Source organism: Phyllobates terribilis, unplaced genomic scaffold, assembly GCF_046119375.1.
Source record: "Phyllobates terribilis strain yellow unplaced genomic scaffold, ASM4611937v1 Scaffold_4__5_contigs__length_816908805, whole genome shotgun sequence".
Classification (NCBI taxonomy): Eukaryota; Metazoa; Chordata; class Amphibia; order Anura; family Dendrobatidae; genus Phyllobates; species Phyllobates terribilis.
In genome coordinates, this window is record NW_027362764.1 from 700,569,864 (window position 1) to 700,591,886 (window position 22,023).

General features: G+C 42.4%; 1 protein-coding gene across 2 annotated transcripts in view; it reads left to right on the forward strand.

Moving 5' to 3' along the window:
• The window catches only part of ERICH5 (glutamate rich 5), a 50,444-nt gene that overhangs the window by 16,714 nt on the left and 11,707 nt on the right, over positions 1-22,023 (forward strand). For both annotated transcript variants that reach the window (XM_073676771.1, XM_073676770.1), the window contains exon 2: positions 20,672-20,950. In XM_073676771.1, coding sequence (XP_073532872.1) covers positions 20,672-20,950 — 279 coding nt within the window. The remainder of the gene's footprint in view (positions 1-20,671; positions 20,951-22,023) is intronic.

Consider the following 22,023-nt stretch of genomic DNA (forward strand, 5'->3'; position numbering starts at 1 on the left):
GGACAGTCAGGGGAAATCTGACCACAGGCGTTCAATGGTCCAGATCGATAGATCGGGTAGTTACGACCGACGCAAGCAGTTCCGGATGGGGGGGTCATCTGGCAGAACTCTCAATACAGGGTCACTGGGCTTACCACGAGAGGGGATCATCCTCAAACTTAAAGGAGCTTTGGGCAGTAGAAAGATCCCTCAGGGGCTTCCTCCCTCACATCCAAAATCACCATGTCCAGGTCAGGTCCGACAACCGGACCGCAGTAGCCTATGTGAATCACCAAGGAGGGACAAGGTCACGCCCTCTGATGGTGGTGGCAGACAGGATCCTTGGTCTAGCAGAGCGAAACCTCCTATCCCTCAGCGCCCTTCACATAAAGGGGATAGAAAACGTGAAGGCAGATTTTCTAAGCCGCCATACCCTAAGACAGGGGAGTGGGGGTTGAACCCGGAGGTCTTCCATCAGATTGTCCAGTTATGGGGGCAGCCAGACATAGACCTGTTCGCCACAAGGGCAAACAGAAAGGTGCAGAGATTTTGCTCCCTAAATCCGGCAGAAAATCCCCATGCCATAGATGCCCTCCAGATTCCTTGGGGGTTCAGGAAGGCCTATGCCTTTCCGCCATTAGTGATGATTCCAGTAGTGGTGAGGAAGATCCGGGAGGAAGGCGCCAGGGTGATTTTGATGGCCCCTTTTTGGCCCAAGAGGCCTTGGTTCTCTCTGCTTCGGCTAATGTCGGTGTCAGATCCCTGGATTCTACCAGAGAGGCCGGACCTTCTCATGCAGGGACCAGTATTCCATGCCCAGGCCAGGGGATTCCATCTTTCGGCATGGAATTTGAGAGGTCGCTATTGAGTAGCAAGGGGTTTTCACCAGGCTTAGTTTCTACTTTATTGGGGAGCAGAAAACCGATTACAACTAAGATTTATAGCAGGGTTTGGGGTAAATTCCTAGAGGTTATAGATATTCCGCTATCGAGCAAACCTCCGATCAGAGGGATCCTGGAATTTCTGCAAAAGGGGCGGGACCTGGGTCTAGCTACAGGGACCCTTAAGGTTCAAGTTTCAGCTTTGGGAGCACTCTACAATTGTAATCTGGCTGGGAATAGGTGGATCTCGAGGTTTATCAAGTCCTGTGCCAGAGCTGGACCGGTTAGGTCCATGGGTGTTCCTCCTTGGGACCTGAATTTAGTCTTGAACGCTCTTACTAGTGAACCATTCGAACCCCTACACAAGGTTTCTCCAAAAATTCTCACCCTTAAGACCATCCTTCTAGTGGCCTTAACATCAGCCCGTAGGGTGGGGGATCTGCAGGCCCTCTCGGTTAATCCTCCTTACACACAAATCTTTGAGGATAGGGTCACCTTGCGGCCAGATCCAGCATACCTTCCCAAGGTGGTATCTAGATTTCACCGTAGTCAGGAGATTGTGCTACCCTCGTTCTGCAGCAATCCCAAGAACCCAGGGGAAGTCAGGTTCCATAGCCTAGATGTTAGGAGGTCCCTGATACAGTACATTCACATGACTAGTCTGTGGAGGAAAGACTGTTCTCTGTTCCTGGCCTTTCAAGGGTGTAGGAAAGGTCATGGGGTGTCCAAGGGTACCATCTCTAGGTGGCTCAGGGAGGCCATTTGCTTAGCCTATACATCCACAGGGGTTCCAGCCCCGGACAATGTGAGGGCTCATTCCACCAGAGCCGTTGCAACCTCCTGGGCAGAGAGAGCAGACGTCTCGATCGAGCAGATATGTAGGGCTGCTACTTGGTCTACACCATCCACCTTCTTTAAGCACTATCGGTTGGATCTATCCTCTTCTGATCTCACCTTTGGGAGAAGGGTACTTCAGGCGGTGGTCCCTCCCTAGGGTGCTCATAAATTCTCCAAAATTCTCTCAAGGTGTGCTGTCATGGGGGAGGGGAAAACACCAAGGTTACTTACCGGTGGCCAGTTTTTCCTGAGCCCATGACAGCACCCGTAGTTTCCCCCCCTTATTTTTTCTATGTTTCTCACACCCTGGTGTGCACTGTGTGGGGTGGTGTGTATTTGTATATTGTGGTGTTGGTTATGTGCCTAACCTGTTTAGGGAGGTCCTCTCAATGCTCTGTAAACAACTGAAGCGAGGGAGAGGTACCGCCCTTTTATTTCAGACGGTTTCCTGTCCTTGGTGGGGCGGATCCTCTCAAGGTGTGCTGTCATGGGCTGAGGAAAAACCGGCTACCGGTAAGTAACCTTGGTGTTTTTTTACTATGGGCCTAAAAACTACAGTTATATGAAAAAGTTTGGGCACCCCTATTAATCTTAAGCTTAATGTTTTATAAAAAATGGTGTTTTTGCAACAGCTATTTAAGTTTGATATATGTAATAACTGTTGGACACAGTAATGTTTCTGCCTTGAAATGAGGTTTATTGTACTAACAGAAAATGTGCAATCTGCATTCAAACAAAATTTGACAGGTGCATAAGTATGGGCACCTCACCAGAAAAGTGACATTAATATTTAGTAGATCCTCCTTTTGCAAAAATAACAGCCTCTAGTCGCTTCCTGTAGCTTTTAATGAGTTCCTGGATCCTGGATGAAGGTATTTTTGACCATTCCTCTTTACAAAACAATTCCAGTTCAGTTAAGTTTGATGGCCGCCGAGCATGGACAGCCCTCTTCAAATGATCCCACAGATGTTCAATGATATTCAGGTCTGGGGACTGGGATGGCCATTCCAGAACATTGTAATTGTTCCTCTGCATGAATGCCTGAGTAGATTTGGAGCAGTGTTTTGGATCATTGTCTTGCTGAAAGATCCATCCCCTGCATAACTTCAACTTTATCACTGATTCTTGAACATTATTGTCAAGAATCTGCTGATACTGAGTGGAATCCATGCGTCCCTCAACTTTAACAAGATTCCCGGTGCCGGCATTGGCCACACAGCCCCAAAGCATGATGGAACCTCCACCAAATTTTACTGTGGGTAGCAAGTGGTTTTTTGGAATGCTGTGTTTTTTTGCCGCCATGCATAACGCCTTTTTGTATGACCAAACAACTCAATCTTGGTTTCATCAGTCCACAGGACCTTCTTCCAAAAAGAAATTGGCTTCTCCAAATGTGCTTTTGCATACCTCAGCCGACTCTGTTTGTGGCGTGCTTGCAGAAACGGCTTCTTTCGCATCACTCTCCCATACAGCTTCTCCTTGTGCAAAGTGCGTTGTATAGTTGACCGATGCACAGTGACACCATCTGCAGCAAGTTGATGCTGCAGCTCTCTGGAGGTGGTCTGAGGATTGTCCTTGACTGATCTCACCATTCTTCTTCTCTGCCTTTCTGATGTTTTTCTTGACCTGCCACTTCTGGCCTTAACAAGAACTGTCCCTGTGTCCTTCCATTTCCTTGCTATGTTCCTCACAGTGGAAACTGACAGGTTAAATCTCTGAGACAGCTTTTTGTATTCTTCCCCTGAACAACTATGTTGAATAATCTTTGTTTTCAGATCATTTGACAGTTGTTTTGAGGAGCCCATGATGCCACTCTTCAGAGGAGATTCAAACAGGAGAACAACTTGCAAGTGGCCACTTTAAGTAGCTTTTCTCATGATTGCCTACACCTGGCTATGAAGTTCAAAGCTCAATGAGGTTACAAAACCAAAAAAAGTGCTTTAGTAAGTCAGTAAAAAGTAGGTAGGAGTATTTAAAACAAGAAAATGATAAGGGTGCCCATACTTATGCACCTGTCAAATTTTGTTTGAATGCAGATTGCACATTTTCTGTTAGTACAATAAACCTCATTTCAAGGCAGAAACATTACTGTGTCCAACAATAATTACATATATCAAACTGAAATAGCTGTTGTGAAAACACCAATTTTTATAAAACATTAAGCTTAAGATTAATAGGGGTGCCCAAACTTTTTCATATAACTGTATTAGGCAGCTAGTTGCTACCTACCTACCTGCCTGTTGTGCCTGGGGCCAGCGCTGATCTCTGCCGCCGCAGAAGGTCACAGACCGCTCCTGTCAGCGATTCAGCAGATTCTGCTCAGGTCACGTCGACAGAGCAGCTGCTTCTTTTCCGCTCTGCTCTGTTGATGGGGTGTAACCGCCGACATCATGCTGATTGACCGCCAGCTGCATAATTGCGGGAGCCAGCTGTCAGTCAGCATGATGTCGGCAGTCACGCCCATTGACAGAGCAGTGTGGAGGAATAAGAGCTGCTCTGTTGACGTGGAGCAACTGAAAACAGATAATGCGATAAACAGAAATGCAAATGTAGATGTGAACACGGCTTTAGCGCTATCTATCTTCTCTTTCTGGGGATGATGATCAGTAATGAGTAATATGGCCACCTAGAACACATACCTGAAGCAGTGACGATTATTATCACTTTATTGTTATTTATTTTGTTGTATTTTTTTTTTCCAGAATGTTGATTCTCCAAGCATTAAAAATTCTGCTTCCTTTATGTTCCATGTCCTACATGTTGCTGTGTATACATGTAAACACTAAATCTCTAGCTACATGGCCTTCTTCCCTACTTATACTTGTACAGTGACCTGGTCATGTGGCCACTAAGGGTATGTTTACACTGACAGGATTTCACCCTGAATTTTTTTGAGATTGGAGATCAACATTTTCCACTTTCGCAACATTTTTGAACAGTTTCCATGCAAGTTTCGCATGATACAGTCACGGTACAATCATGTACAATTATGAGATTACACATGTCCTAATGAGTTGTTGTTTTTTTCACAAAGGATCACTTGTTTCTTTTCATTTCATGGAAAAGCTTAGCTTAGCGTAGATTACTTTTTCTAATACTGATCTTCGTACCCCCTTACTTAGCCAAAATGTTGTGTTTAAAATCTATGTCTAACTGCGATCACCACACACATACTGTATACGCCATACACACCACACACTGTATGCGCCGTACGCAACACACACGCACTGTATACGCCATACACACACACACTGTATACGCCGTACGCAACACACACACACTGTATACGCCGTACGCAGCCTCTTGCGCGCTACCACCAGCGGAACACCGTCGCGAACATGCCGCACACGCCGCCGCCGGTATCAGCCAAATGATTCACTGACCGCCGCCATCTTTGTACAGGAGGAGCGCATACGCAGTTTTAATGTGACCGCCGCTATCTGCCTGCATAAAGATGGCAGCGGTCTGATTTACTGCGCGGAGAGACAGCTCAAACGAAAGAACACATGAGGGAAAAAGACAGTACAGGGGTGGAGAGAGAGCAGACAAGGGGGAGAGCACATGGGGCACACAGGTCAAAGAAGAGATCACATGAGAGGAGAAGACAGCAGATGGGGGAGAGAGAAAGCGCTCAGGGGTGAGAGAGCTCAAACGGGACAGCACATGAGGGGAGAACACAGCACAGGAAGGAGAGAGACAGCAGACAAGGCAGATAGCACATGGGGTAGACAGGTCAAAGAAGAGATCACATGAGAGGAGAAGACAGCAGATGGGAGAGAGAGACAGAGCACAGGGGGGAGAGAGCCCAAACGGGGCAGCACATGAGGGGAGAACACCGCACAGGAAGGAGACAGCAGACAAGGGGGATAGCACATGGGGTAGACAGGTCAAAGAAGAGAGCACAGACGGGAGAAGTCAGCACATGGGGGAAGAGAGAGTGGATAGGTGGGTGAGCACATGGGGGGGAGAGATTCTCAACGCTGCAAAGCCTGCCCCCATCGTGACATTACCGCCCTCCCGATGCGACATCGGGCGTCCATCTAGTATATTATAAGTCACAAGGTTACAAGCCATTTTAGAGGTGCAAAAGTCCAAGTGTGCTGCAAAAAACGGAATTTACATAAATTTGCGGAGAAGCCTAAGCAGAATGCATTTTGTTTGGTCAAATGCTGAGGCAATTATTTGTTAAATGCCCACTACAGTTACAAGTTAAGTTTATTAGACTGTTTGCAGTAAACCAGTGAAACAAGAACAATGTAAATAGTTCAACACAACTAATATAATAAATGGTTTCTCCAAATTCACAAAATGCGACTTTGCAATGTGCTCCAATTCACTAGTATGTTTAGGTTTGCATACTGCAGCTGCTTTTTTCATATCCCTCCAAACATTTTGTACGGGGTTCAAGTCAAGTAACTGTGACATTGACAGCCACTCCATGACTACTTCTGAAACCAAGCCTTGGTCCATTGTCCAACAGGACAATGTTCCTTACTTAGGAAAATTGTGCTCTTGGAGGGTCCTATGATTCCCAAACTTCACCTCCCTCTCAGAAGGCATGTTTTTTTCCTAGGATTCCCTGATACTTGATCGAATCGATCTTGCCCTCCTTACACTGCTAGTTTCTAATGCGCAAAAAAGCAAACCATTCACAGATAATCGCTAAGCCACCGTCATGCTTCATTGTAGACCTCACCGAACCACCACCATGCTTCACCGTAAACATCACCAAGCCACTGACATGCTTCACTGTAGACATCACCGGAGCACAGCCATGCTTCACTGTAGACATCACCGGAGCGCGGCCATGCTTCACAGTAGACATCACTGGAGCACAGCCATTCTTCACTGTAGACATTACTGGGGCACGGCCATGCTTCACTGTAGACATCACTGGGGCACAGCCATGCTTCACTGTAGACATTGCCGAGTCACTGCTGTGCTTCACTGTAGACATCACCAATCAACCGCTATCCTTCATTGTAGACATCACCAAGCCACCGCTTTGCTTCACTGTAGACATCACCAAGCCACCGCCAGGCTTCACTGCAGGCATCACTAAGCCACCGCCATGCTTCACTGCAGACATCACCAAGCCATCACTATCCTTCACTGTAGGCATCACCAAGCCACCACTTTGCTGCACTGTAAGCATCACAAAGCCACTGCCATGCTTCATTGTCATTGTAGGCATCATCAAGCCACCATCATACTTCACTTTAGACATCACCGAGCTACTGCTATGCTTCACTGTAGTCATCACCGAGCCACCACTATGCTTCAATGTAAACATCACAAAGCCACTGACATGCTTCATTGTAGGCATCACCAGGCCACTGTCATACCTCACTGTAGACATCACCAAGCCACTGCTATGCTTCACTGCAAACATCACTGAGTCACTGCCATGCTTCACTGTGGGCATCACTGAGCCATCGACATGTATAAAGATCTGAGGTTGTGGGTTGTAAGTAATCACCTAGTCAGGTTAACGATGCAGCAATATTTTATTGATCACAGCCATGGTAATAAAGCAATTCCAGGTAAATGGCCAAAATATAGTTCTCTCAGTCCTTAAGTTCCCAATCTGGGTTCAGAAGTTCCAATGGCTTTGTATAAGGCCATACTCACTGTCTCCCAACTTTTGGTTGGCCCACAGATTTCGTATCTTCAGCCAGCATAGTCTGTAGCCACAGTCCATGATCCTCTATCCAGTAGCAACCGTTCTTTTAAGAAAGTTTAAATCCAACCGACATAATTCATAATGGTAACATGTTTATCCACCCATCCTTCCAAGTCCACGGTCTCCATCCTCTTCCTTCAATCCTTCCACCCAACTCTTTCTAAAACATGTCTCTCCTTTCTTCCACTGGGATCAGTCCCCTCCCAGGTCAGAAGTGATCACACCCTCCCCCTTAAACATTCACTGTTCCCTAAACAATGAAGGATATTCTAGAAGCCTTCATCTGAGACTGCATGTAAGACCCCCTGTGGTGACGGCTCCACTGTGTCTACAATCTACACACACATAATGAGATTATTGGCTGTTGGAACAATGGTTGGATACTCCTGAGATACAGATATCCTGAGATACAGATTAGTGGAATGCTGGACATTTTACAAGTGAATCTAGTGCACATACTGACAAGTTAGCAGAACTATATAAAACATAACAAGTAAATCACTAATAAAACACAATAATAATATTGACAAAAATGGTGGTCTGTTGCTGGAAAAGTATCATAGTCTTTAGTAAGTGGGCAGCTCCTCACAACATGCTTCACAGTAGGGTGTTCTTTTCAGTGCATTCTTTATTCTTCCTCCCCAGGACATACTGCTGATTAATAGGACTGAAAACTTCCTGTTTTCTTTCTCAAAACTCAAGTATTTTTGACAATCTTTCTCCTCAGGAATCTACTGGAGGCCGGTGACTGCCTCCTCTTTCTGCCACATTCAGGTAGTGTAGCCAGCGTGCCCATGAGAACTATGTTTCCAATTGTATCTCTATAAACATTCAATGCCTTTATTATCTTTTTGAATCCTTTTCTTTATTTCTTCATGGCAGTGAGCTGTTCTTTTCATTTTTTGGACCATACTTTGGACAACCCAAGAATAATAGAGACCTGAAGGCCATTTCTCATGAGAAATGGGCTAAGATTCCCCAGGAATGCTACAGGAAACTGGTGTCTAGCTATGTATCATGTCTGCAGCAGGTCATAACAGCCAAAGGGGCTCTACTAAGTACTAATGACGCTTGTCATGAAGAGGCTGAACAGTTCTGCGACTACAATAGTCAAGAGGCTGAATAGTTCTGCGACTACAATAGTCAATAAAAATATAATTTTGTGTTAAATTTAGGGAAACCTCTTGTTATATTAGTTTTGTTGAGCTATTTACATTATTCTTGTTTGATTAGTTTATTGCAAACAGCAAGTTTGTAAACATGTATCAGTCTGTGTAAAGTGATTGGACAGGGTCAGACTGTGTAGGGAAATGCCCTATTGACAAGGGAATGGTAACACCCAGTTGTCAGTGTATTCATTTACTTCCAGGAGGAATAACCGCATAATGCAGATTTCTAATGAACGAATTTTGTGCGGAACACAATCATTTACTAACCAGACGTTTCAGGAGAGGTGACAGGTTCTCTTTAGGTGTGACACATTATACCGTCTTTATTCTCCATTATATTCTGCGTTTTAAACATAGAGAAGCCATCATGTTAATTATACCCCCTCTGTACTGCTTGAGGCACCAATCCCCTGGTACTAGTTATTAAGCTAATTGCATACACACTTGTTATGTGGCAGACACAATGCTTCATGTACATTTAGTGCTATTTATTTCAAGCTGATGCAATTACCTTCAGTTGCGAACACAAACAGTGTGTTATATGCAGGTGCCTTTATTTAGACACAATGACTAAGTAATATTAGTGGCACTGGGCACGCTATGGCACTAAGGAAGTATAGGCAATGACAAAGACTCCTTTATGATGCTGATATGACATTTTGATTGCTTCCTACAACATTTTTTATGGTGTTGCAGCAACCAAAAATCCACAATTTTGGCGGTTTGAATTTTTTTCGGTTTACAGCATTTACCGATCCTGGTTAATTATTGTTGTACTTTGATAGATCAGACTTTTATGGATGCGGCGCTACCACATGTGTGTATTTTTTTAAAAATTATCTTTAGTTTTAATGGGGAAAAAGGTGGGCGATTCATAATTTTATGTTTTCTTTTTTATTTTTCAAAACTTTTATTTTTACAGTTTACTGTATTTATTAGTCCCCTTTGGGGACTTGACCCTGTGATCGTTTGATTGCTTACACAACAATACCACAGTATAGAAAAAATCACAGTCTCCTTCGAAGCCCGGCCACAGGTTTAGTTTCAAAGGACCTCTATAATGACAAGCACAGGGGTCTTCAAGACCCCCAACTGTTATAGTGACCTATATAGAATTCTGTGCCCCTAAAGTGGGTCACTGTTAATGCTACTGTCACAGATAGACAGCAGTATTTTTAGCAGGTTAATAGTCGCGGGCAGAGGTCTTTTCCACCCGCAGCTGTTAAAGGCAGGGTCTGGCTAGGGTGAGCCCGCTCTATACACCCGCTACCGACTTGCACTGTACATTTACGGTGGATGTCGGTAAGGGGTTAATTCCATGTTTTACAGCACATTTCAAGCCATTTTTACTGTGGGATCTATATGTAGACTCGTTCATTCAAAGTGTACCTGTCGTTGCAGGCGACTTTTCAAAATACGCTGTCATTTGTGGTAATGAAAAATAACTATTTGTATGCCATTATATGACCTATTCTGCATTTATAACCAGTTTTCCCCTCCCTCTCATTTTCAGTTGTGGAGACTAGCTGCTATGATGTCTCACGTACACAGTACACACAGACGTGAGGGATTCCTGCTATTCTGCCTTTATGTAGCAGCATAACGGACATCATACACAGTACTGATTAGTGTAGCTGTGATTCCAGCTTTTAGGTATGTGATAGAAAGATGCAACTTGATCTGTCAGTGTGTCTTTTTGATTGTTTTTCCCCCCTCCTTCTCCATAGACTTCAGAAGGCAGTTATGATTTGATCCCTCAGTGAGTTGGCAGTCTGTCTGTTTTTGAAGGATTTTAGCAGAAATAACATTTTTTATCGGGCTACTGCTTTGCATTAGTATAGGAAGCGCAATAGGATTCTCTGGTTGACTGATTTGAAATCCCTTCACTTTCATATAATTAAATGGCCTATTTATACATTTTTTTATTAAGGTCACTTATATAGCGCCATTAATTCCGCAGCGCTTTACAGACATTGTCATCACTGCCCCCATTGGGGCTCACAATCTTCATTACGTCTTTAGGCCAGCAAAGAAACCTATTGATTCCTTTGGCTCAGCATACATATCCATCCATAGCTGTTATCAGTCTCTAACAGCGATGGCCAGAGCTGAGCTTTATTTGCGTCTGTTAACCATTTAGGTGTCACTTAAATAGAGCGGTCGAAGATGCGCAAGCTCAAAACTCTTGATGGCTCTACGCAACGAGATTGCGGGAAGCTGATGGGCTATCATGGCTTCTGGGAGCCTGCTGAAGGCCCCCACGGCTGCCATTTTCCAAATTTCTAGTCCAGGTGTATTGCAAAATGCCAATCTTTGCACAGTGTAGACACTTATAGATTTTTTCAGTCTGTACCCCATCATCTCACTATATTCATGATGTAAATTTAGCATAGCCTGTAGTTTGGTGGCTGATACAATTTTTGGAGTAGAAGCGATGCGTGCTGCGCGAATTATTACAGTGCATAGGTTTAGTAATTGTTGCCGTGCTTTGGGTCATGTAGTAGTTGTCGGTTTTAGGTTTCAGTCTAGACTGCAACCCAGGAAACAAAGGATAATCTCCTGGATTACAAATGATTTGTTTAAGTGTTTGACGAGTCTTTTCGTTAGTAAAGAAAATTAGTAAATTGATGATGGCTTGTAACATGCCTTCTCTCTTGCCATGTGAATTTGCTCCGCTTTTGTAAGATGGTTTCTTTCATTGGATTTAATGATTTGCACTTGAGAAGTAAATTTCGTTACAGAAAAAGCTTATCATGCCAGCTTTTAGATGTTTAAAGGGTTTTTCCACTTCTTGGATAACCTAGTCTTCAATATTGTATTAGCCAGTGATTCGGCGCCACTCCAGCGATGTTGGTGCATAAATATATGGGTGCTCGTGTAACATTTTTATGCCAACCAGCATCCACGCCTTCGCTCTGATGAAGTGTGAGTGAAGCAGCCTAATAGCGGCCGCTGGTTAGTTTCCAGAACTCACATTGCATAAAAATCTTACGCGAGCACCCGAAGACCCGCCCCGACATCGCTAGAACAGTGCCGTGCAGGAGGTGAGTGTCTGTTACTTTATTCCGAAGTGTCAAATAAAAATATTTAAAAAGAAGTTGTCCGAGTAGTGGACAAAGCCTTTAAAGAGGTTGGCCATATTATTGATGGACATGGAAGTTGGTCAGCTGTGGAGAAGACGACTCCTTCAGAATATAGAGACACTTGGATGCACCCAGTGTGTGATCCGACACTGCGTCGTGGTTTCCATTATAAACAGAAGCCAAAATGGGTCAAAAGCTTATCTCTCGATTTCATCTTAGCCATAACCTAGTCACCCTGATACTGCGGGTTAATCTGATTCAATAGAACTTTTGTAAATGTTTAATGATCTGCCCAAGGCTAACATGACACCACTCCTGTGTACAGACAAATCTTGTTTAGCGAGGATTTTTTTTCCCACAGAATTGTTGTAAATGTTTAACTTGGAAAGTTAGATTCATTATTAGAAGTATGGAAAGGAGATCACCCATTCTAGTTATACTTAATATTGTGATGTTAGAGATAATATCTAAATCCCCCAGAAGTGGCCTGGGTCAGACAAGCGTATGAAAAATTGTCTGATTTTTATCCATATTATCATTCATCTTTATGCATCATCAGGTTAAAATGTACACGATCAAATACAGTCTCCTAAACTAACAATGGCAATGTATCCGTAAAAATCAGAAGCAAAATAGATGTTCCTTATCAGATCTGATTTTTTTTCTTACATTTGAATGGGCAAATATAGTCAGAGCTTCAGAACACAATAGTGCACAATGTGATTTTTTCACACAGACTCTCTTTCCATGTGAAAATTTTTTTAGCAGCCCTATAGAATTACATTGGTGTCCGATTTTTACTCTGACAGCACATGTCCGTATTATACGCTCGTCTGAATGTACCCTTTATCATACATGTATTCAGTACGGGTATGTGTACACAATGTCATTTCCAAGCAAACAAACCTGCCAGGTTTTCAAGAGTAAGACTCCTCAAGAAAAGTAGTTTTTTTTCTTCCTAAACTGTCTTTTGGCTTTTTTTTTTCCTTGCCGTTTCCACAGCACTTTTTCGATGTTTTTGGCCACTAGCAGGTTTTTTTTTTAGCATTTTTCCAGTTTTTTTTTTTTTTTTACTGACATTTCCTGGACATTTTCTTAACTCCATTCAACAATTAAGAATCTGCTACGGTTTTTCAAGAAAAATTATCAAAAAGACACTTGGTCGTCTTTTGAACCTTCCCATTGACTTGTATTGTAAAAGTACGTAACATCTTCATAGAAAAAAAAACGCCTGGAGAACGGTCAGGTCACTTCCTTTAACCGCTTGGCATCTTTGAAGTGGTTTAAAGACGCTCAAATGTCTGAACATATGAACATCAAGTCAATTTTATATAGAAATCTATATATTCATTTAGTTAGCGCTTTTTCCGGAGAGTTTTGAAGCGAAACCCCCTGGAAAAGTCGAGGTGTGCACATACCCTAAACACTGATGGACTGATAATCAGCATACAAGTGTTTATAAGAACGTTCTCCATCATTGATCCATGTCCACATGCCTCCGATCAGCCAATGACTGAGCATAACATTGTTTGTCTGCTGATTTCATAGATAATGCAAGACATTAAATCAGCTTTGTTGGCAGCACCTCTTCCTATGATATGGAGACAGAACGTGATTTAAGCTTTAATTTTTTTTTATCTGTTTTAATAATATTTTTAATGCTTTTTACATTTTCAGTTAGTTCCCTAAGGGGACTTGAATCTGCGATCATTTGATCACCTACAATTCTGCAGTGTGTAGTGATATGCTCTGCATATTGAACACTTATAATGTGTTCACACCATGCTTTCGCGTTGCATTTTTTTGCCATGATTTTCAAAAATCGCAACAAAAACATGACAATTACATTGTGTGAACATATTCTAAAAACTGACATGCTGCTTTTAGGAAAAAAGAACAAAACAACACATGAAAAAAAAAACAACAATGAAGAAAATGCTGTTAGACTAAATTCACAAAGAGGTTATCTTACCTGGATTTTGAGAAAGATCTATTTAAAAATCCTCTTCAAATACTCTTTTAGGCCTCATTTAGACATCTGCTTATTCCACGTACGAGTATCACAGTGTGTGGTCTGAGTGTCATCAGTTTTTTTCTTTTACGTAGAGAAAAAAAAAAATCGGAAAATCGTGAAAACCGGACCGCAATCAGATGTCATCCGAGTGTGGTACGATTTTTTTCATGGACTTGGATCTAAAACTGACATCTACACAATTTTCTGCAGATTGCAAAGTCCACGCATAATCACTGACATGTGAATGGCTCCATAGACTATCACAGTTACGAGTGCTGTCCATGAAAACCCCATATAGCACTCGTACGCAAGAATCGGACGTCTGAATGAGGCCTTAATATTATTTGGCTACGTTCCCATATAATGCATTTGCTTTGCAATTTTGCAAGGAGTGAAATTCACACCTCCATCCTCAGCATAAATTGACATTCTACGGATTTTGAACTCGCAGCTTTTGTCAATTTACGTTAGGTACATTTTTCCTGGCATGTGCATGGGATTTCTTAAATGCACTATTCTGGCACTATGAAATGCAGATTTTACACAAGCAAATACGCAGTGGAAAATCCACTGCATTTTGCGCTACTTGGAAGTGTAGCTTAAGAAAAGAATTCTGATATACAGTGGAGGAAATAATTATTTGATCCCTTGGTGTATTTGTAAGTTTGCCCACTGATAAAGACATGAACAGTCTATAATTTTAAGGGTAGGTTAATTTTAGCATTGAGAGATAGAATATCCAGAAAAAAATCAAGAAATTCACATTATATAAATTAGATAATTTTTTTTGCATTTTGCAGTGAGAAATAAGTATTTCCTCCCTCTGGCAAACAACACTTAATACTTGGTGGCAAAACCCTTGTTGGCAAGCACAGCAGTCAGACATTTTTGTAGTTGATGATGAGGTTTGTGCACATGTCAGGAGGAATTTTGGTCCACTCCTCTTTGCAGATCATTTCTAAATCACTAAGATTTTGAGGCTGTCGCTTGGCAACTCAGAGCTTCAACTCCCTCCATAAGTTTTCTATGGGATTAAGGTCTGGAGACTGGCTAGGCCACTCTATGACCTTACTGTGCTTCTTTTTGAGACTCTCCTTTGTTGCCTTGGCTGTATGTTTTGGGTCATTGTCTTGCTGGAAGACCCAGCCACAACCCATCTTCAATTCTGTTACTGAGGGAAGGAGGTTGTTGGCCAAAATCTCACGATACATGACCCCATCCATCTTCCCTTCAGTACCGTGCAGTCGTCATGTCCCCTTTGCAGAAAAGCACCCCCAAAGTATAATGTTTCCCCCACCATGCTTCACAGTTGGGACGATGGTCTTAGGGTTGTACTCATCCTTCTTCTTCCTCCAAATACGCCGAGTTGAGTTAATGCCAAAGAGCTCAATTTTTATCTCATCTGACCACTGCACCTTCTTCCAATAACTCACAGAATCATCCAGGTGTTCATTGGCAAACTTCAGACGGGCCTGCACATGTGCCTTCTTGAGCAGGGAGACCTTGCGGGCACTGCAGGATTTTAAACCTTTAAGGCGTAATGTGTTACCAATGGTTTTCTTGGTGACTGTGGTCCCAGCTGCCTTGAGATCATTAACAAGTTCCCCCCTGTGTAATTTCAGGCTGATCTCTCACCTTCCTCATGATGAAGGATACCCCACGATGTGAGATTTTGCATGGTGCCCCAGATCGATGTCGATTGACAGTCATTTTGTATTTCTTTCATTTTCTTACTATTGCACCAACAGTTGTCTCCTTCTCACCCAGCGTCTTACTTATGGTTTTGTAGCCCATTCCAGCTTTTTACAGGTCTATTATCTTATCCCTGACATTCTTAGAAAGCTCTTTGGTCTTGCCCATGTTGTAGAGGTTATAGTCTGACTGATTAATTGAGTCTGTGGACAGGAGTCTTTTATACAGGTGGCTATGTAAGACAGCTGTCTTTAATGCAGGTAACGAGTTGATTAGGAGCGTCTAACTGGTCTGTAGGAGCCAGAACTCATAATGGTTTGTAGGGGATCAAATACTTATTTCTCACTGCAAAATGCAAATAAATTTATCTAATTAATACAATGTGATTTTCTTGATTTTTTTGGGGGGGATATTCTATCTCTCAATGTTAAAATTAGCCTACCCTTAAAATTATAGACTGTCTTTGTCAGTGGGCAAACTTGCAAAAACAGCAAGGGATCAAACACTTATTTCCCCCACTGTAGATCCACGCTTTTATTGCTGCGATTTTCCAAAAATGCAGCAATTTTACAGCATTTTTGGAAAATTGCTGCAAAAATGCATGGAAAATGTCTTTTGTGAACAAGCTCTAGGCTGCGTCGCGTTTTTTTTTTTTGTGTGCCCATGATAGTGGTAAAGCAATGTATGAACACAACCTTATTGAGCCCGCTCTCCTGTGTGGTTTAAAGGGTGTCTGTCAGTAATATTTGCCCTAGGCAAGCAGGGGGACTGCGGATTATGGTAGTGTATAACATTTCCAAGTATTCTGGTGGCCAAATCAATATCAATGTATTTTCAGTCCTCGGCTCTTGCTTCTCTCTCCCTTTGCCGCCCGCGCTCATGATTGACCGTGGAGACATAAGCTTTGCCTCAACCTCTGTTGTCTCTGTGGCGCTGGCGGGGAGAGTCCAAGAGGAGCCAGGAATGCAAGTGCACTAATACTGATACGTCCAACAATGAACTTGCTAAGCTAATTTGCATATGATGAAAATAAGAATTTCACAGCAAGAAAACATTAAAAAAGCGACAAAAAAGTATCTTACTTAGGGCAAATCTTACTGACTGATTCCATTTACACCACTTACTATGCAGAGTGCAGTAGCTAGCTGGTGACAAAGTCAGCTAATCTACTGCGCTCTGCAGAGGCAGCAGTTGAACTGACAAAGCCGAGCTGAATTAGTGTTTGTCAGATGATTTGATTTCTGCGCTGTGCACACTGTAGGTAGCTATGATTGGGAGTGGGCTATTCTATATCATTGGGTGCTGTGTTGGACTGGGGTGCCGAGGGACAACCAGTGATATTGACTCTAGGGCCTACTGCTCATTCACTAATTTACCTATGCTTCTATATAATAATAAACTTGGTAGTTTATTAAATGAATGGTGAGATTGTGTTTGTCTTCACATAGTGAATCAAGTGTATTATTTCAGCTATTACTTATGTAGAAAGGTTGTGGGCCCACTACTACACGGTGGGCCTACCAGGTAATTCACCGAGCCTGATCGGGTGTAGTACAGCTGCCTCTGCGCTGGCTGCAGTACTGGATCAACTGTAATCTGAGCAACCAAATATTCAATGCGCAACCACATGGAAGTGAAGCACACAGTTCATTGAAATCGACAGATTGCACATATAATGAATGAACTTCAAGGTTCTTCAAAATATAGCCACTTTTTGCTCTAGTTTTTACATAAGCATCCTAAATGGGAGACCCCCATCCTATTTAGAATATTCTGATGGTATTTTTATACAGGCAACCCCACAACCCTTTTAATGTACTGTGATAGGGAACTTTTAACTACAGGTAGCTCCACTCAAAAGGTGCATTTACACTATGCAATTATTAAGAATGAACGCTTCCTAGGAATACTCTTTTCCCAATTATAAGTCAGTTTAGGTTGCCGATCAACCAACGAACAAAAAAAAAGCTCGTTCGTTGGGTGAAATTATTTTTAATCTTGCTTAAACAGGATCTTCGCTGCTGAGAACAGCGGAAAGCTATGCACAAAGAATGATCTATCTGTGTGCATTGGAAGCGCAATCTGCCTATGCTAATAGACTCTGGTGGACTAAGCCCACCCATAGTAAACTGTGTAATGCTTTACAGGTATAAGGCTTAGTGCCTACGATGCAGAAATGAATCAGAAATTTCCTTAGCATTTCTGCATCTCCTTGGCAGAAAAACACTTGCGGTTTTTACATGCGTTTTTGATGCGTTTTTGCATGCGTATTTGCCATGCGTTTTTACAATGCATTGTATAGGCAAATGCACATGCAGAAACGCACAAGAATTGGTCATGTCCGGATTTTTTCTGCGAGTAAAATCAACGCAGAAGAAATCCTGACCATGTGCACAGAACTTGCAGAATGTCATAGGAAGTCGTGGGATAAGGTGTGCAATGCGTTTCTGGAGCGTTTCCGCGCTGCAAATCCGCACCAGAAACCTTGAGCCACTGTGCACATGGGTGTCAGTTGTTTTGGAGCAAGAGGGGTGGGGGGAAGCAGAGGGTGCTGTTTTATAAACCAGTACGAAATTTATACAAAGAGGGACAAGGTGCAATTTTCTACTCTTGATCCTAATTCTTTGTTCCTCAGTTCATTGCTCATGGGACTTGGAGCAGGGGTGGTTTTCCCTTGGATATATTGTCTTATTTATAGAACTAAAATCCTGAATTTCGACTTGCTGCTTTTCAACTGCATCAATGGCAAGCTCCATTAGGAAGAAGTCCGAATTGGGACAAATTAGGGTATGTGCATACAACAAAAAGAGTTAGAAAGCACCCCATAAAGTGAACAAACTGCACTGCAATGTCAAAACGACACCACTGTGCACATGTTCTGTCTTATGTCACTTCTTTCAACTGCTTCAGGGTTCTGAAACCTTGAAACGGTTAAAAGAAGTGACATACTCATTCTTTAGGTGGCTTCTGTTTGGAAGCCACCTGCTTTCTATACTTAGCAGTATAGAGTGAAAGACGCCAGCGGAGGAGGTGCTGCAAGAATAACGGCAAAGTTGCCTGCATTTCTCTGAAGCGGCTTCGCCTAAGAAAACTCAGTGGGCAGCTTCAGAGTGGAAGCAACCCGAAGAATAAGCATGTTGAGTTTTTTACAGTGGTGGCCAAAAGTATTGGCACCCCTGCAATTCTGTCAGATAATACTCAGTTTCTTCCTGGAAATGATTGCAATCACAAATTCTTTGGTATTATTATCTTCATTTAATTTGTCTTCAATGAAAAAACACAAAAAGAATTGTCCTAAAGCCAAATTGGATATAATTCCACACCAAACCTAAAAAAGGGGGTGGACAAAAGTATTGGCACTGTTTGAAAAATCATGTGATGCTTCTCTAATTCGTGTAATTAACAGCACCTGTAACTTACCTGTGGCACCTAACAGGTGTTGGCGATAACTAAATCACACTTGCAGCCAGTTAACATGGATTAAAGTTGACTCAACCTCTGTCCTGTGTCCTTGTGTGTACCACATTGAGCATGGAGAAAAGAAAGAAGACCAAAGAACTGTCTGAGGACTTGAGAAACCTAATTGTGAGGAAGCATGAGCAATCTCAAGGCTACAAGTCCATCTCCAAAGACCTGAATGTTCCTGTGTCTTCCGTGCGCAGTGTCATCAAGAAGTTTAAAGCCCATGGCACTGTGGCTAACCTCCCTAGATGTGGACGGAAAAGAAAAATTGACGAGAGATTTCAACGCAAGATTGTGCGAATGGTGAATAAAGAACCTCGACTAACATCCAAACAAGTTCAAGCTGCCTTGCAGTCCGAGGGTACTATACGTTGGCGTCTGAATGAAAAGGGACTGTATGGTAGGATACCCAGGAAGACCCAACTTCTTACCCCGAGACAAAAAAAAGCCAGGCTGGAGTTTGCCAAAACTTACCTGAGAAAGCCTAAAACGTTTTGGAAGAATGTTCTCTGGTCAGATGAGACAAAAGTAGAGCTTTTTGGGAAAAAGCATCAACATAGAGTGTACAGGAAAAAAAAAGAGGCATTCAAAGAAAAGAACACGGTCCCTACAGTCAAACATGGCGGAGGTTCCCTGATGTTTTGGGGTTGCTTTGCTGCTTCTGGCACTGGACTGCTTGACCGTGTGCATGGCATTATGAAGTCTGAAGACTACCAACAAATTTTGCAGCATAATGTAGGGCCCAGTGTGAGAAAGCTGGGTCTCCCTCAGAGGTCATGGGTCTTCCAGCAGGACAATGACCCAAAACACACTTCCAAAAGCACTATAAAATGGTTTGAGAGAAAGCACTGGAGACTTCTAAGGTGGCCAGCAATGAGTCCAGACCTGAATCCCATAGAACACCTGTGGAGAGATCTCAAAATGGCAGTTTGGAGAAGGCTCCCTTCAAATATCAGGGACCTGGAGCAGTTTGCCAAAGAAGAATGGTCTACAATTCCAGCAGAGCATTGTAAGAAACTCATTGATGGTTACTGGAAGCGGTTGTTCGCAGTTATTTTGGCTAAAGGTTGTGCAACCAAGTATTAGACTGAGGGTGCCAATACTTTTGTCTGGCCCATTTTTGGAGTTTTGTGTGAAATGATCAATGATTTGATTTTTGCTTCATTCTCTTTTGTGTTTTTTCCTTGCAAGCAAATTAAATGAAGATAATACCAAAGAATATGTGATTGCAATCATTTTCTGGAAGAAACTATTATCTGACAGAATTGCAGGGGTGCCAATACTTTTGGCCACCACTGTAACTGCTCCATTGTTTCCGAAACCAGAAATGGTTAAGAGAAGTGACATAAGACTGAGAATGTGCACAGCCATGTCATTTTGACATTGTTGTGCACTATATTCATTTATTTTATGGGGCGCTTCTAGTGTGCTTTTTCAGTTGATTTCCAAGCGGGATCTGTGTGAAAAGGACATAGAGTTCACACATCCTTAGACAGTTGCACCCTAATTTCTGCAGAACTCCAAGCTTACGTCCCCACAGAGAAAACCACTCCAATATCTGCAGCAATAAATACATCACCAGATTTTGTTGTGGAAATGGCGTAGATTTGTCCTTTGTATTTCAATTCTTTTTTGATATCTGTTACACAAATGACACAAATTCACTCGTAGCACAATGATGCAAACTGAACAGATGATATCCCATCATTTTATGTCTAAAAATTATGGGAAATTCAGTAGATAAAAGAGTAATGAGGTGTATAATCCGAATATAAGAGCTTCAGCAGAATGTCCAGTTGACTTGGATCATCGTAATTATTGGGTCCGTTGAAACCATATAAATGTACACTAAACCACATATTTACTTTCAGCATCATCAGAAGTCAGCGACCAAATCATAGATGATATCGAAACTATTCCAGATCAGACAAAACTGGTTCCATTGACAGAGAATGAACCATCATCGAATGGTTTTCCACAAGAAGACGAGCCAACTGAAGCTGAGGCAGCTGTAGAGTTAGATGAAGAAGGAACAACGGAGCCTGCAGCAGAAGACTGCAGAGCCTGCTGTCCACCAACAGAGGAAGAACCTGTGCAAATGGAAAAGTCTACAGACCTGATCATGAGTCAGGACAACTCCGTGGTTGAAGGTCAGTGACATTCTAAGTGCTGATATGGGTGGCCTATATATATGGGCAACCTCTTATGAAATGATTGTTGGCACATTTACCTACTTGGAAAATATTGGTTCACTCCCGAGAGCCTAAAAGGGTTGTCTCAGTATTGCTGTTCAAGCCACAAGTGCTCTTCTAGCCTCTGGTATTAAGGCTTTATTCACACATCAGTCTTTTTAAGCAGTATTTGTATGCCGAAACCAGGAGAATCTCCAAAACACAGAACAATTGTCAATCTTTCGATTATAGTTTTTCTCTGCAAGTTCCACTCCTGGTTTTGGACTATAAACACTGATGCAAAATACTGACGTGTGAATAATTCCTAACAAATGGTTTGTACCAGTAGCATGATCGCGGCTCTGCCCTGAATTTTGTGCTATCCAATAGTGCAAGAGAGGCAGCTTTACCTCTGCAGTTTCGGAGGAGCACAGTTGGTTTGAAGTTGGCCAGGATTGGTAACTAACTGCAATCCAGCAATCCTCTCCAGCTACAGAGCAGCGCTTACAAGCTCTGCTGCAAAGAGCTTGTAAGAACTGCACATGTTCATCCTTTTGAGATACACTGCAGCGGTGTTCAGTAAACAAGGCAACAAGCAGTTAAAAAAATTAAATAAAAAATCACTTTGTTCTTGAGAGAGAAGATGTTTAATAACACGTAAATTGCAAAGTTACTTGTTTTGTGTCTTTCTTTTTTTATTTTCTCTCTCTGCACTTTACAATTTTACCCACATAAAATGATGAAAATAATCCCTTAAATTTATGCCTTGCTAAAGTGGTGTGAATGAGAACCTCACCATATATCAATAGTTAAGAAGAGAGATCAAAAGCATAAAAGAATATACACATGTGTTAATATACACATATGGTGAACTGGGACTAGGGAGTGGGCAGAGCATATGATGGACTGGGACTGGGGAGTGGGCAGAGCTTATGGTGAACTGGGACTGGGGAATGGGTGGTCTAATCGTGGTGTGGTGGTATTCCTTGTATGTGGTATTATTCTGTCACTATGTAGTGGTAATATGTGGTCCGGCCATGGTGTAAGGGTAG